The sequence below is a fragment of the Pseudophryne corroboree genome, chromosome 1, assembly GCF_028390025.1.
Source record: "Pseudophryne corroboree isolate aPseCor3 chromosome 1, aPseCor3.hap2, whole genome shotgun sequence".
In the NCBI taxonomy this organism is placed as follows: domain Eukaryota; kingdom Metazoa; phylum Chordata; class Amphibia; order Anura; family Myobatrachidae; genus Pseudophryne; species Pseudophryne corroboree.
In genome coordinates, this window is record NC_086444.1 from 884,412,109 (window position 1) to 884,429,653 (window position 17,545).

The 17,545-nt window shown below is 47.1% G+C and overlaps 1 protein-coding gene across 10 annotated transcripts in view; it reads right to left on the bottom strand.

Moving 5' to 3' along the window:
• SLC4A4 (solute carrier family 4 member 4) overlaps positions 1-17,334 on the bottom strand; it is a 393,000-nt gene extending 375,666 nt beyond the window's left edge. For all 10 annotated transcript variants that reach the window (XM_063920111.1, XM_063920108.1, XM_063920104.1 and 7 more), the window contains exon 1: positions 16,877-17,334. In XM_063920111.1, the coding sequence (XP_063776181.1) occupies positions 16,877-16,890 (14 nt within the window). In that variant the 5' untranslated portion in view covers positions 16,891-17,334. The remainder of the gene's footprint in view (positions 1-16,876) is intronic.
• Positions 17,335-17,545: the final 211 nt, after the last annotated feature.

Genomic DNA, 17,545 nt, shown 5'->3' on the forward strand with positions numbered 1-17,545 from the left:
TGCAGGGCCGGCAACAGAAATCTTGGGGCCCCATACAGTGATATTTATGGGGCCCCCTCAAATTATTATATATATATTAAAGCATAACATAATTTGCTGCACTATATAAGACACTGTTAATAAATACATATATATATATATATTTATACATCCAAAAATGACTGGCACTCAGGAGACTGATAAATGATCACAAACTTGTATTATCCATCGTCAATGGATGGATAATACAAGTTTGTGATCATTTATCAGTCTCCTGAGTGCCAGTCATTTTTGGATGTATATTGACTATTGGTCGGGGCACCGGAGTAGTTGTTCGGACTATTGGAGTGCCAGCAGTCTTTGGTTGGGTATCAGAGGCGTAACTAGAGTTTTCGGAGCCCAGGGCAAGATGAAGAGTGCCCCCTCCCCCCCAAAAAAAACAAACCCTAAAAGAAGTATGTGCGCACGCTTCGAAAAAATGGGCGTGGTCACACACCAGAAGGGTTGTGGCCTTGCACCAGCAGGGGTGTGGCCACTGAAAATGGGGCGTGCCAGCATGACTATCACCTACCCCCTGTGTCGCCTCTCAGCACACTATCACCTAGCCCTTGTGTCGTCTCTTAGCTCACCTTCATTAAATTTTTGCACAGTACGCATGCAGAGTCCCCTTTTTACACAGTGCCAGATACACAATTGCCCCACAGTGCTAGATACACAGTGCCCCACAGTGTCAGATATACAGTGACAGATACAGCGCCCCACAGTGCCAGATACAATGCCCCACAGTGCCAGTTACAATGCCCCACAGTGCCAGATACATGCCCCACAGTGTCAGATACATTGCCCCACGGTGCCAGATACATGCCCCACAGTGCCAGTTACAATGCCCCACAGTGCCAGATACATGCCACACAGTGCCAGATACATGCCCCACAGTGCCAGTTACATTGCCCCACAGTGCCAGTTACAATGCCCCACAGTGACAGTTACAATGCCCAACAGTGCCAGATACATGCCCCTCAGTGCCAGATACATGCCCCACAGTGCCAGTTACAATGCCCCACAGTGCCAGATACATGCCCCACAGTGCCAGTTACATGCCCCACAGTGCCAGTTACATTGCCCCACAGTGCCAGTTACATGCCCCACGATGCCAAATACATGCCCCACAGTGCCAGTTACATGCCCCACACAGCCAGTTACATCCCCCACACAGCCAGTTACATGCCCCACAGTGCCAGATACATGCCCCACAGTGCCAGATATAAGACCCCCGTCACTCACCGCGTCCGCTTCCTTCCCTCTGCTATGTGAGGGGAGGAGAGCGCAGTGCCTCTCCTGCCCCTCAACGCTCCAGGTCTCCGGCGGCGGCTATATGGCGCCGGTTCGTTAGCCAATCAGAGCTCGCGGGCCGGCAGCCAATCATGAGCCGGTCCGCAAGCTCTGATTGGCTAACGCGGCTGGAGACCGGACACACGCACGCTTCGCGGCAGTGAGGACATTGAGGGGCAGGAGAGGCACTGCGCTCTCCTCCCCTCACATTGCAGCATGACGGGGGCGAGTGGGGCATGATGCTCTGGCCGCCGGCAGCGCCCCCCTCTGCTGGTTCTGCCAAGGCGCCCAGGGCACGTGCCCCACTTGCCCTGCCCTAGTTACGCCTCTGATGGGTATATATATTTATACAAATATATAAATAAGAATTTACTTACCGATAATTCTATTTCTCATAGTCCGTAGTGGATGCTGGGACTCCGTCAGGACCATGGGAATAGCGGGCTCCGCAGGAGACAGGGCACATCTAAAAAAGCTTTTAGGTCACATGGTGCGTACTGGCTCCTCCCCCCATGACCCTCCTCCAAGCCTCAGTTAGGTACTGTGCCCGGACGAGCGTACACAATAAGGAAGGATCTTGAATCCCGGGTAAGACTCATACCAGCCACACCAATCACACCGTACAACTTGTGATCTGAACCCAGTTAACAGTATGATAACACAAACGAAGTAGCCTCTGAACAGATGGCTCACAACAACAGTAATAACCCGATTTTTGTAACAATAACTATGTACAAGCATTGCAGACAATCCGCACTTGGGATGGGCGCCCAGCATCCACTACGGACTATGAGAAATAGAATTATCGGTAAGTAAATTCTTATTTTCTCTAACGTCCTAGTGGATGCTGGGACTCCGTCAGGACCATGGGGATTATACCAAAGCTCCCAAACGGGCGGGAGAGTGCGGATGACTCTGCAGCACCGAATGAGAGAACTCCAGGTCCTCTTTAGCCAGAGTATCAAATTTGTAAAATTTTACAAACGTGTTCTCCCCTGACCACGTAGCTGCTCGGCAAAGTTGTAATGCCGAGACTCCTCGGGCAGCCGCCCAGGATGAGCCCACTTTCCTTGTGGAATGGGCCTTTACAGATTTAGGCTGTGGCAGGCCTGCCACAGAATGTGCAAGTTGGATTGTACTACATATCCAACGTGCAATCGTCTGTTTAGACGCAGGAGCACCCAACTTGTTGGGTGCATACAATGTAAACAACGAGTCAGATTTTCTGACTCCAGCTGTCCTTGAAATATATATTTTTAATGCTCTGACAACGTCCAGTAACTTGGAGTCCTCCAAGTCGCTAGTAGCCGCAGGCACCACAATAGGCTGGTTCAAGTGAAATGCCGAAACCACCTTAGGGAGAAATTGAGGACGTGTCCTCAATTCTGCCCTGTCCGAATGGAATATCAGATATGGGCTTTTGTATGACAAAGCTGCCAACTCCGAAACTCTCCTGGCTGAAGCCAGGGCCAACAGCATGGTTACCTTCCATGTAAGGTATTTTAAATCTACCGATTTTAAAGGCTCAAACCAATGAGATTTGAGAAAATTTAGAACCACGTTCAAATCCCACGGTGCCACTGGAGGCACTATTGGGGGTTGTATATGTAGTACACCTTTGACAAAAGTTTGTACTTCAGGCACTGACGCCAATTCCTTCTGGAAGAAAATTGATAAGGCCGAAATTTGAACTTTAATGGACCCCATTTTGAGGCCCATAGACAATCCTGCTTGCAGGAAATGTAAGAATCGACCCAATTGAAATTCTTCCGTTGGAGCCTTCTTGGCCTCACACCACGCAACATATTTTCTCCAAATGCGGTGATAATGTTGTGCGGTCACTTCTTTCCTGGCTTTAATTAAAGTAGGAATAACTTCCTCAGGAATGCCCTTCTCTTTTAGAATCCGGCGTTCAACCGCCATGCCGTCAAACGCAGCCGCGGTAAGTCTTGGAACATACAAGGTCCCTGCTGAAGCAGATCCCTTCTTAGAGGTAGAGGCCACGGATCCTCCGTGAGCATCTCTTGAAGTTCCGGATACCAAGTTCTTCTTGGCCAGTCCGGAGCTACCAGTATTGTTCTTACTCCTCTTTTCCGTATAATTCTCAGTACCTTTGGTATGAGAGGCAGAGGAGGGAACACATACACTGACTGGTACACCCACGGTGTTACCAGAGCGTCCACAGCTATTGCCTGAGGGTCTCTTGACCTGGCGCAATACCTGTCCAATTTTTTGTTGAGGCGAGACGCCATCATGTCCACCTTTGGTTTTTCCCAACGGTTCACAATCATGTGGAAAACTTCTGGATGAAGTCCCCACTCTCCCGGGTGAAGGTCGTGTCTGCTGAGGAAATCTGCTTCCCAGTTGTCCACTCCCGGGATGAACACTGCTGACAGTGCTACGACATGATTCTCCGCCCAGCGCAGAATCCTTGCAGCTTCTGCCATTGCACTCCTGCTTCTCGTGCCGCCTTGTCGGTTTACGTGGGCGACTGCCGTGATGTTGTCGGACTGGATCAACACCGGCTGACCCTGAAGCAGCGATTTTGCCAGGCTTAGAGCATTGTAGATCGCTCTTAGCTCCAGTATATTTATGTGAAGAGACGTCTCCAGGTTTGACCACACGCCCTGGAAGTTTCTTCCCTTTGTGACTGCTCCCCAACCTCGTAGGCTGGCATCCGTAGTCACCAGGACCCAGTCCTGTATGCCGAATCTGCGGCCCACTAACAGATGGGCAGTCTGCAACCACCACAGGAGAGACAACCTTGTTCTCGGTGACAGTGTTATCCGCTGATGCATGTGCAGATGCGATCCGGACCATTTGTCCAGCAGATCCCACTGAAATGTTCGTGCATGGAATCTGCCGAATGGAATCGCTTCGTACGAAGCCACCATCTTTCCCAGGACTCTTGTGCATTGATGTACTGACACAGTTCCTGGTTTTAGGAGGTTCTTGACAAGTTCGGATAACTCCCTTGCTTTCTCTTCCGGGAGAAATACCTTTTTCTGAACCGTGTCCAGAATCATGCCCAGGAACAGCAGATGTGTTGTCGGGGTCAATTGAGATTTTGGAAGATTTAGAATCCACCCGTGTTGCTGAAGCACTACTTGTGTTAGCGCTACACCGACTTCCAGCTGTTCTCTGGACTTTGCCCTTATCAGGAGATCGTCCAAGTAAGGGATAATTAATACGCCTTTTCTTCGTAGAAGAACCATCATTTCGGTCATTACCTTGGTAAAGACCCGAGGGGCCGTGGACAACCCAAACGGCAGCGTTTGAAACTGATAATGACAGTCTTGTATCACGAACCTGAGATACCCTTGGTGTGAGGGGTAAATCGGGACATGTAGATAAGCATCTTTTATGTCCAAGGACACCATGAAGTCTCCTTCTTCCAGATTCGCTATCACTGCTCTGAGTGACTCCATCTTGAACTTGAATTTCTTTATGTACAGGTTCAAGGATTTCAGATTTAGAATAGGCCTTACCGAACCGTCCGGTTTCGGTACCACAAATAGTGTGGAATAATACCCCTTTCCCTGTTGTAGGAGGGGTACCTTGACTATCACCTGCTGAGAATACAGCTTGTGAATGGCTTCCAAAACCGACGTCCTTTCTGAGGGAGACGTTGGTAAAGCAGACTTTAGGAACCGGCGAGGGGGAGACCTTTCGAACTCCAGCATGTAACCCTGAGATACTATCTGCAGGACCCACGGGTCCACTTGTGAGTGAACCCATTGATTGCTGAAAATCTTGAGTCGACCCCCCACCGTTCCTGAGTCCGCTTGTAAAGCCCCAGCGTCATGCTGATGGCTTTGTAGAAGCCGGGGCGGGCTTCTGTTCCTGGGCAGGGGCTGCTTGCTTCCCTTTCTTACCCTTTCCTCTGCCTCGCGGCAGATAAGACTGTCCTTTTGGACGCTTTTTATAGGAGCGAAAGGACTGCGGCTGAAAAGACGGTGTCTTTTTCTGTTGGGAGGGGGTCTGAGGTAAAAAAGTGGATTTGCCGGCAGTTGCCGTGGCCACCAGGTCCGAAAGACCGACCCCAAACAATTCCTCTCCTTTATATGGCAATACTTCCATATGCCTCTTGGAATCCGCATCACCTGACCACTGTCGCGTCCATAAACTTCTTCTGGCAGATATGGACATCGCGCTTACTCTTGATGCTAGAGTACAAACATCCCTCTGAGCATCTCGCATATAAAGGAAAGCATCCTTTAATTGCTCTAGAGTCAATAAAATACTGTCCCTATCCAGGGTATCAATATTTTCAGTCAGAGAATCCAACCACACTACCCCAGCACTGCACATCCAGGCTGAGGCTATTGCCGGTCGCAGTATAACACCAGTATGTGTGTATATACTCTTCAGTGTAGTTTCCAGCCTCCTATCTGCTGGATCCTTGAGGGCGGCCGTATCAGGAGACGGCAACGCCACTTGCTTTGATAAACGTGTGAGCGCCTTATCCACCCTAGGGGGTGTTTCCCAGCGCGCCCTAACCTCTGGTGGGAAAGGGTATAATGCCAATAACTTCTTGGAAATTAGCAGTTTTCTATCGGGGTTAACCCACGCTTCATCACACACGTCATTCAATTCCTCTGATTCTGGAAAAAATACAGGTAGTTTTTTCACCCCCCACATAATACCCCTTTTTGAGGTACCAGCAGTATCAGAGATCTGCAAAGCCTCCTTCATTGCCGTGATCATATAACGTGTGGCCCTATTGGAAAATACGTTTGTTTCTTCACCGTCGACACTAGATTCATCTGTGTCGGTACCCGTGTCGACTGACTGAGGTAAAAGACGTTTTACAGCCCCTGACGGTGTCTGAGACGCCTGAACCGGTACTAACTGGTTTGCCGGGCGTCTTATTTCGTCAACTGACTTTTGTAATGTGCTGACATTATCACGTAATTCCATAACTAAAGCCATCCATTCCGGTGTCGACTCCCTAGGGGGTGACATTACCATCATCGGCAATTGCTCTGCCTCCACACCAACATCGTCCTCATACATGTCGACACACACGTACCGACACACAGCAGCCACACAGGGAATGCTCTAATCGAAGACAGGACCCCCTAGCCCTTTGGGGAGACAGAGGGAGAGTTTGCCAGCACACACCAAAAGCGCTATAAATGTATATAAACAACCCTAGAAGGTGTTGTTTACTATATATGCGCTCTTAATATATAAATATCGCCAATTTATGCCCCCCTTCTCTTTGTTACCCTGTTTCTGTAGTGCAGTGCAGGGGAGAGACCTGGGAGCCTTCCTCACCAGCGGAGCTGAGCAGGAAAATGGCGCTGAGTGCTGAGGAGAATAAGCTCCGCCCCTTTTTCGGCGGGCTTTTCCCCGGTTTTTAAGAAACTGGCCTGGGTTAAAATACATACATATAGCCTTAATGGCTATATGTGATGTATTTATTTTGCCACTAAAGGTAATTATATTGCTGCCCAGGGCGCCCCCAGCAGCGCCCTGCACCCTCCGTGACTGAGTCAGTGAGCCGTGTGACAACAATGGCGCACAGCTGCCGTGCTGTGCGCTACCTTCAAGAAGACTGAGGAGTCTTCTGCCGCCTGCTTTCCGGACCTCCGTTCTGCCGTCTCTTCAGCGTCTGTAAGGGGGATCGGCGGCGCGGCTCCGGGACGAACCCCAGGCTGACCTGTGTTCCGACTCCCTCTGGAGCTAAGTGTCCAGTAGCCTAAGACTCCAATCCATCCTGCACGCAGGTGAGTTGGAAATCTCTCCCCTAAGTCCCTCGATGCAGTGATCCTGTTGCCAGCAGGAATCACTGAGATTGAAACCTAAAAAAAAACTTTTCTAAACAGCTCTTTAGGAGAGCCACCTAGATTGCACCCTCTCGGACGGGCACAAAAACCTAACTGAGGCTTGGAGGAGGGTCATGGGGGGAGGAGCCAGTACGCACCATGTGACCTAAAAGCTTTTTTAGATGTGCCCTGTCTCCTGCGGAGCCCGCTATTCCCATGGTCCTGACGGAGTCCCAGCATCCACTAGGACGTTAGAGAAAATATGGTAAAAGGGGGGGGACCAAGGCTTCCTTCCTCTGGCATTGGCACTCCCCCCATTCACCCTCAGGTGTTTTAATTAGCTGGGTTCCTGCATTTCAGATCACACATTGATAGGGCTCTATTTAGAGGTAAGTCCTGAATAAATTTATAGAATGTGATAGCATTAGGAATGTTAGGGACCCATGTGATGAAGTCACCTGGCCGCGGTACATGGGCCCGCATATTTGCGCAAATGTGTGCTAAGAGCTTCAATTATACTCCATGTTAATTGTGAGTTTATTTAAATTATTTTTACTATCAGTGTTCTTAGTGCTTAGAGTGTGCATCTGCATTTCTCTTCCTCCAGCAAATCTATAAATATTGTATGTATATCTCTCCTTCCTTCCCCACACACCCCACAGTTAGGGTTGCCACCTCTCCCGGATTTCTGGGATTCTCCAGGATTTGGCGGCAACCCTCCAGGAGGCTTTTATCCTCACCCAGATTCCGGGATTCTCCCAGAATAAGAGGACCTGGGAGCAGATGTGAGCGTAACACACCACTGACAGTGTCTGTGTCAGTCACGGCCGTCACCGTCCCCTATGTGCAAGCTGCAAGCACCGGCGCCCCCCCCCCCAGCAGTCCCACTGGTTTGTGGGCTGGTGGAGGCGGAGCTCTGCTAAAACTGACAGGTCTGTGTCAGTCTGACACAGACCTGTCAGTCTTAGCAGAGCTCCGCCTCCACCAGCCCACAAAGCAGTGGGACTGCTGGGGGCGGCGCCAGCAGCGGTGCGTGCGGCGCGTGGGACGGCCATGACTGAATGAGGGGGAGAGCTGGCACTGCCTGTCTGCTGCACTGATTCTCCAGGAATCGATGATGCATGAGGTGGCAACCCTACCCACAGTATGTCTCCCCCAATGACTCCCTGCTGTATTCCCAGCTCCCACACCCAATCCCAAAAGCCCTGTATCCCCTCACCAATGCACTCTTACCCCGGGGACAGACTCATCTTCGCTGCACTTCCCAGTATCAAGACCCAAACACCACACAGCAGGTACCATGCGGCCATCACACCCCACCAGAAGAGGCCAGCGCTGGGCACAGGAATCCTGGCTAGCGGAGTTGCTGCCATGTACTCTAACTGCCTGCAACAGAGCTGGACCGGAAGAGCGGGCACACACTCGCGCCGCATAGTAACTGTGTGTGAGAGGCTCCTGTCACGCTGAGGCTGCAGCCACACCGCTTACAGCTTGCAGCAACACCGCCTACAGCCTATTTGGACAAGATGGCTCGCATGCCTGTCGGACACTGGTGGTCATTCCGAGTTGTTCGCTCGCTAGCTGCTTTTAGCAGCATTGCAAACGCTAGGCCGCCGCCCTCTGGGAATGTATCTTATCTTAGCAGAATAGCAAACGAAAGATTAGCAAAACTGCTACTAAATAATTCCTTGCAGTTTCTGAGTAGCTCCAGACCTACTCCTAGACTGCGATCACCTCAGTCCGTTTAGTTCCTGGTTTGACGTCACAAACACGCCCTGCGTTCGACCAGCCACTCCCCCGTTTCTCCAGCCACTCCTGCGTTTTTTCCAGGCACGTCTGCGTTTTTTAGCACACTCCCTGAAAATGGCTAGTTTCCGCCCAGAAACACCCACTTCCTGTCAATCACACCACGATCACTTGAGCGATGAAAAAACGTCGTCCGAGCTTGTGCAAATCTCCAAAGTTTTGTGTTAAATTAGTGAACGCATGCGCGCTGCGTACCATGCGCATGCGCATTTTCCACCTAATCGCTCCGTTGCGAAAAATGGCAACGAGCGAACAACTTGGAATGACCACAACTAAGCGATGTATACTTTTGGCCCCTCTGATACATGCGCATTTTCCACCTAATCGCTCCGTTGCGAAAAATGGCAACGAGCGAACAACTTGGAATGACCACAACTAAGCGATGTATACTTTTGGCCCCTCTGATACTTGGGGTCCAGTACAGGTGTCCCTTTGACCCCCCCCCCCCCTCCCCTGTCGCCGGCCCTGCTTAAATGTCATCCTTAGGTTCAGTTATGCAGCGAGGGACAGCATTTGCTTCTGTTTGTCTACATAATTCATGATTGGAAGCCACAAGTACTGGTTTTGCCTATTGCATACATTGACCATAAATAATTTGAATTGGTCCTGGACCACCAACCCAGGACCCAGGGCACCCCTGCAAGTGACCCAAGGCACCCAGTTTGGGAATCACTGCTATAAGGGCTTGTTTCTTACAATACAGGCAATGTAAGTTAGTACCTAGGGAAAATGATAGTAGTGCAACTGAATGTGCTGCGCTATATAAGAAACTGTTAATTATAAACTGTTAATAATAATAATTTATAGTAATGTAATAAATTATAAACAAGCAAAATGTATATATGTATACATAAATATGTTTAGAAACATTGTTTAATGACCAGCATATAATTCCATTATTATATCAGGAAATAGACACCTGGTTATCACAAGCAAAAACAAGCTTTACCTATGCACAACACCACAGTTATAATGGGAAGCGGTCACCATTCCGCTAGTCCGGATCCCAGACATCGCAATGCCGACGTCTGAATCCCAACTAGCTGCAATATACCGACGCCAGAATCCCAGCACCACAGTCTTTCCTCCCTCTATGGGTGTCCAGCGCTCGCCCTGATGCCAGCATACCTGTGGTCAGGATCCTGCTGTTGGTATAATGACGGACGGGATCACGACCGCCGTGTTTACATACTGATCCCTTTATAACCCGATACCCATTAACACATTACAGGTCATCTGTGCAAGGCAACACGTTCTACCCAGCCTGTGCCCAAAAACACATAACAAATATGGTAATAGTCAGTGCTTTGTATATCTTTATGCCTCAGCTAGAGTCTGTAGTATAGAAGCTGGTTCATTACGTCACCCTGATCTAAGCGTTCTTTTGAATGTGTTGCCTGTCTGCTCTAAAATCTGTTGCACCTGCACTATAGGGGGAAGTTATGACTGATAGACCATTTTAAGGTGCAGTCTGAAGGGAGCACAAAAGTGGATGGTGTGAAGCAGGGGCTGATCTGCTAGGCCAGACAATGTCATAGTTTCCTGTGAAACCTGGAGTTCAATATATGTCTAACCCATTTATAAGGGGTGTAGTATGGTATGCCGGCGGCTGGGGTCCCGGCGACCAGCATACCGGCGCCGGAAGTCCGACCGCCGGCATACCGACAGCGTGGCGAGCGCAAATGAGCCCCTTGCAGGCTCACTGCGCTCGCCATGCTGTGGGCACGGTGGCGCGCTATGCCACACTATTTATTCTCCCTGCAGGGGGGTCGTGGACCCCCACGAGGGAGAATATCTGTCGGTGTGTCGGGATTCCGGCGCCAGTATACTGTCCAGACCACCCATTTATAAGTAGTGGCAAACTGTTGAAGTTTCTTAGTATTGTATGTCTCCTGTATTATTCACAACCATTGTTGCTTTATACATTTCCTATGTGACTTGAATTCCTTATCATTTATGCTACAGAGAACATTTTACCAAGCTGCTCATAAATGTAAACATTATAGTAATAAAGCTAAAGCAAAGGCTAGTAATACAACTTGTTTGAACTTTCAAAGAACCCTGTAGACACCAACAAACTGCCTGACAACTACCCAGAAATAAGGCCTCTATTAGCATCTTCTTCCCTTTCAGTTATAGGGAGAAGACTAAATAAAGCAGAGTTTGTAAGCCATTCACAGGGACATGCTTGTGGTATTGAGATCATGTATTCCTTAGAGGCAGAGAAACAGAGCGCACCATATGGGTTTCAGTGTAACTGATAGGGATTCCTCAGCTCTGTGCCCTCACATTACATTTGCAGGCACTGTTGTGTACACAACCACCAGCAAACCAGATGACAGATTCTCATCTACATTCTGATACATTGTTGTGATGATGCAATATAGTCTGCTGATCACTTGTGTGGTTTCAATTTACACTGTTTGTTTTTGAAGGAATTTCATGTTTATTTTTCATGTTTTGTTTTTCAAATGAAAAAAAAAAAGTGTCAGTGTCAAATAAATATACCCCAACAAATGGAAAAAAAAACCTCCATATACATTAGTGTTTATATTTAACAGACGAGAAGGTAGTGTGTCAGTGTACTGGATCCCACTGGAACAGGGTGCCAGTGGAAGCGAGGGCAGAGTGGAAGGAGGGATGTGGATCATCAAAACGACAGTGTCTAAGTCGACAATGTTTAGGTCGTCCACTATAGGTCGACAGTCACTAGGCCGACCGGGTTTGAAGGTCGACAGGGTTTCTAGGCCGACATGCGCTAGGTCGACAGGTCAAAAGGTCGACATGTTTTTTGGTGTCGTTTTCTGCGTAAAGTGACTGGGAAGCCGAATTAGTGCACTGTGTCCCCTCGCATGGCTCGCTTCGCTCACCATGCTTCGGGCAAGGTGCCTCACTCCGCTACCGCTTCGCTAGGCACAGATTATCGTTCCAATCGTAGTCCACGTGGATCATTAAGTGTAAAAAAGTTCAAAAAAAGAAAAGAAATTTGAAAAACTCATGTCGACCTTTTGACCTGTCGACCTAGCACATGTCGACCTAGAAACCCTGTTGACCTTCAAACCCTGTCGACCTAGTGACTGTCGACCTATAGTGGTCGACCTAAACATTGTCGACCTAGACAGCGTCGATCTTCAGATCGGATCCCGAAAGGAGATATCTAGAGTGTCCCATGTTATAGGGAATAGAGAGGCAGGGTGCTAGTAAAGAGTAGTAAATGCTTAATGATCAGCACTGTGTGCTTCCAATTAGGATGCCCCTCAGCATTGGGGGACCTTCCACACTTTTTCCTTGCAGTTTAGCAGTGATGAAGTGGAGCGAGATAAAGCACCAACCACTCAGCTCCTGTCATTTTTCAAACAAGCCTGTAACATGGCAGTTAGAAGCTGATTAGCTGGTACTTTATCTCTCTCCAATGATTACTAAATCTCACCCTCTAACCTTAAGCAAATCTCTATTATAGGAGCAGGGCATCTACTTATTTACCCATTATGCTCATGATAGCAGTGTCGGACTGGAGCATGAAGGGCCCACCGGGGGTATGCAGTGGTAGGGGCCCATGATTAGAGGTGTGGCCAGACTCCAAAGGTGGTGTGGCCAGCCACCACAGAGGTTTGGCTAACCATTATAGAGTACCTGGTCTGGACTCCTTGATAATATATATAGTAATTAATGCTAGTGCATGCATGATAATGTGCCAGATTAATGACAGCAATGTACTGTAGAGAATACATCATAAGCCTGTGCAGTATAAGGTAACATATGTATAATATATCATTCAAGTGCACAGTCTAGAATCTGATCCCTAGAGGAGGAGTGGCCCCCAGGCAGTGGGGCCTACCGGTGGTTTCCCCTGTACCCCTGTGGGCCAGTCCGAGCCTGCATGATAGTGGTATCAAAGCCTAGGAAGGACCCCAACCTATTTGTAAGGAAGCTGCATTTGTCAAGGATATTAAAAGTCACCAGATGTGAATAAAACCCTAAAAGGTTGCCTAAAACCTGTGCTCTAAACTGGTTACACAAATCTGTAGTTGCCAATGTCCTTATTGCTAACTGTAGGACGTACAGTACATTCCTCTATGTATTTCCACAGGTTTCATTAACCAGTACAGTCTAGGATACAGGTCAATTAGCTGTGGGTTGTGTCATGCAATCTCTTCTCGAGGTAAAGTGCCAGGAGCGATTCAGTTAGCGACCCATGATGAACTTGTGAGCAGCACAGAGGCAGCAGTTAGCCCTGATTTCTGCTCACACCTCCGCCATTTTACCAGACCTGTGCAACACAACCCGCAGGTGACTGAATCTGCCCCAAGGAATGGAAAATGTAAAAATAGTACATGGTGCAGTACTTAAAGAAATCATTTTTCACTATATCTATACACAGCCTGCATAATAACCTATTCAGCACAAATGGGATTATGATCAACAAAATTATTAATACTGACCCACACGTTCTTGTTAAGAAGAAATAAACTTGTATTGCTACCCTAGAACACACAACTAAAGAACGCCCAATGCAGACAACTTCACTTATCTGTATAACAGACATATTTTCCACAATAAAGAAAACCACTAAAAACATGTTGTTGTAGCAACAACATGAATCCATAAAACACAATTTTATTTACATCTTGCGCTGAATTATGCAAGTCACCACTAAAACAACATTTTTCCAAGCAGTTTAGCTATCTGGTAAAAGTTTCTTGCAATGTTTTTTAAAAACTTTCGAATAGCTGTCTGTCTGCAAATTAATTTATGGAGGTACTTGCAACTTGCATACATTATGTGATGTGATGCCTAGATAAGTCTTCTGAATAAGAATTTTGAGGTCTATTTACTAAGCCTTGGGTGGAAATAAAGTGGACGGAGATAAAGAACCAGCCGACCAGCTCCTAACTGCCATGTTACAGGCTGTGTTTGAAGACTTAAGGTGCCCATACACTTGTGAGATAATCGGTGCTATCCTTCGATTTCGACCACATCTGTGAGAGAAATCGAAGTATTGTATGCACATTTTAGGTACCTTGAGACTCGATGCACGGGCACGCCGCTCGAATATCGCGTCTCAAGATATTATGTGCTGCACATAATATTTCTCGCATCGCAGTGCGATCGCATGTGGTTTTAAACCTACTTGAGCTATATCGCACTGTGATGTTCGATGGGCACCCGCCGGGAGCGGCCCACTCGGTGGTGACGTGCCATCACGTGATTACCATGCGATCTATCGCATGATCGCATGGTAACCACTTTGGCAGTTCAGGTACGATTTCAACGCACCTGAACTGCCGGTGCGATGCCCCGCGATGTCACGTCGCGGGGCATCGCACAAGTGTATGGCCAGCAATACAGTAAGGAGATGGTTGGTTTGTCTTTTATCTCCGTCCACTTTACCTCCATCCAAGGCTTAGTAAATAGACCGCATAGTCACTTATAGAAAAACTATTCAGAAAGAAGAGCAACTAAGAATGAATTCGCACAAATGCCCAACATTTATAATACCTGCACTGACTGTTTTTACACGTCTCCCAATCAGGATGCAGTTAAAATGCCGGGTGTCAGGATCCCGGCGTTCAGGAGACCAACGTTGGAATCCCAACAGCCGGCATTTTACCGATGGACGTCAGACTGAAAACCACCCATAATTCCTACTCGGTTGGTGGGTCCACGCCACCAACCGAGTGGGAATAGAACCTGTGGTGAGCAAAGCTTACCACTTAGCCCTCGGGGAGACTCGCTGCCTCACCACTGGCATCCCGTCTGCCGGTATATCGTACCAGATCCTCCCAAACAGCACAATGCTCTTTTCTTATGTCAGGTAAGTCCTGGTATGGGACAACAGTATTATTATAGTTCATTTCTCTGTAAGAACAACTTACCTTTCATTAATATCTTACTGGGGTCCGGTATACTGTATAAACCCACACACCTTTTTTGCAGCAAGAGTGTACAGAAAATATTTTATTGATTTTCATTTTAATCTGTTGGATGGGTATACAACTTTACTGGAATAGCTGTACAATCGCCTTACTTCCAAAAGGATTCTAGTGCACATACTTTCCATAACACCCCTTTAGAAATGTATTATTATTTACTATTGGCACAGTTTATTACAACAATGTAGTGTGAACAAAACAAACTGGAGTATGAAACTGGTTGTGTGTGTGTGTGTTTCATAAAAATGGATCAAAAGAACAGGGCATTTAATTCTGAGATATTGCGGGAACCGCGTTTTGACTACAGAACTAATTTTCAGAACTGATTTAGCATTCACACATCGTGAAGAATCGCAGCAAAGGTCCATGAATAGACAACTGCTTAAATTAAAGCCATTTTCCGTAGCAGGAAAACCACCAATAGGCCATCTGTTAATTACATGTCAGTCTTGGTTAATAGTGATTAAATAACACAGATTTCGCATCCAAATCTACTTGATGTGTCAAATGAAAACTTTACTGACTTTTTTTTATTTCATGTAAAGCAGTGAGTTTCCTTTTTTAGATGGCTTGTTTATTCTAATTAAATAAATGAACTCCCTAGCACTACCAAGCAGGTTTCTCTTGTGTGACAACTATCTCTTTCTGTGCAACAGGTTATTATAAATTATAAATACCTTTTACAGTAAACCAATGAGCTGATGATAAGTAGTGTCTGCATTACTTAAAAAGCAGGACACATGCAAAATGATTGAAATATGATCACTATACGGTATAGAATTCATTATAATGTACAGAAAAATCCATCAAAATGACTTTATTCTAATGACTTGCATTTGGGCTTTGCAATGTTTAGTAAATAATATTGAGCAGTGCAATGAAAACACAGATTTCTACATTTGTCATCCAAGTTGCTACTTGCTGTGTATGTAGTAAACACAGTAATCAGACTTTTATAGTGCTATATATGGTTAGTTTTCAGTACTGAATTATTACTGGGAATCTAAATTGCATTTACAACACTTTATTATGCAAGGTTCTCCATTAAATGAAGGCAATGTCTATGGCGATCTGTGTTAGGGGTCTTCACAAATACTATTTTATTAGTTGAGTATTAGTGGAGTATAACTAATTCTTGGCATTAGCCATCAAGTCTACCTGATATAGCGTTGTAGGGGCAGCTGATGTTACTGATTGATTCATTTACAAAACAGATGATATGGATACTGCCACTCTTTCATACCTGGCACCATCCTGTAATACACTTGGTACCCTCTCTACTAATCAGACTACATTATGTTGCTATACTTTATTACAGTTTTGACCTCTGGGCAGTCTCTTGGGCACAGTGAACTCTGAGCTCAGTTTCTGTAATGCATGTGATTGCTGAGAAGTATTCTTCTATGTTATTTAGTGACTGTGAATATATAATGAAGTCTTTTATTACAGTCTTATGCAGGTTTGCACATGATCCTTGTATGGGTGTTATATGGCACATGATGGTCCTGTACTAACCTATACTGGTCCTGGATAGGTCTCCTGTGCATTTCCCATGCAGCCTAGACGTGACTGAGCTGCTAAGACATCTTTAACCCTTTGATCTGCCAAGGTGACAGATGTACCCCAACCAGGTGCGTTGCCTCCTCCGCTGGCAGTGCAATATTAGTCGTGTATTAAAATGTTTTTTAAAACAGCCTTACACAGCATTAGAGTGGGTTACAGGCTAGGGCACATGATCCCTAAAGCTGTATTACACCGCACATGATCTGTAAGCACTCATGTATTGCATGTCATTTAGCAGCAGCAGCCTGCACACGGTCTTGCTGTCCCACAAAGAGGGTGTGTGCCCGGTGCTTAGCACAGACAGGTGCCCAGTGACAGCTGCCCAGTGCCCATTCGTGCCACAGGGAACCATACCACAGCAATCGCTTCCCAAACTTTCTATACACGTGCACAGCCATAGACCCAACTACTGCCTACCAGTGACACTGGAACACATGGCTTTTCCCACCACACACTCTTATGTATAATACTAGCAAGGAAGACTCCTCTCACCTTATGGTCTGCATGTCACCACGGTCCTAGAAGTTGCTGTTCTCTTCACATTCACCTGTAGCTCCACGGCAAATAGGAGTGTAAAAAGTAAAACAATAAAGGTGATACTATAGATCTAGTTCCAGCTGTTCATGTACAATAGTTCCAGAGATGACAGAGGAGTGAGCAGCTGCTGCTGGCAGTGACAGGGTTGGTAAAGTGAGCTTCCCCTGCTCCTGGCTGTACTCTCACTACTGTCCTGCCTGCTGTAAGTTACTCTGTGGCTGCTGGAAATACTATAAGAAGATATAAGGCAGAGCTGACAAAAGAATAGTGAGGGTGGATCGCTGACCCTTCAAGGGGAGAAGGGAACCAAGCACAACCATGGGGAAGCTGCAAAGTACAGCTTTGCTATCAGACTCCTCTGGTTTTCCATTTAATAGTGACATGAGACTGCCTGGTGCCTCCCCTCTGCCTTCTCCAGCAGCCCACTAGAGTTACATTGCTGGGGAGGTGTGTCCTGGTTGTGACAGGAGGAGGGCTGGTCACAGCCCTGCCTGGTGTGGTGTGGTGTTCTCTGTGCAGTGTGCACCAGCACTCCTCTCTTTGCCTGCAGAGTGATTAAGCCTTTAATGCATGCATTCATTTATTTCGTTTTCAAAGCTGCCACAGCAGACTGGTTCCCCACTC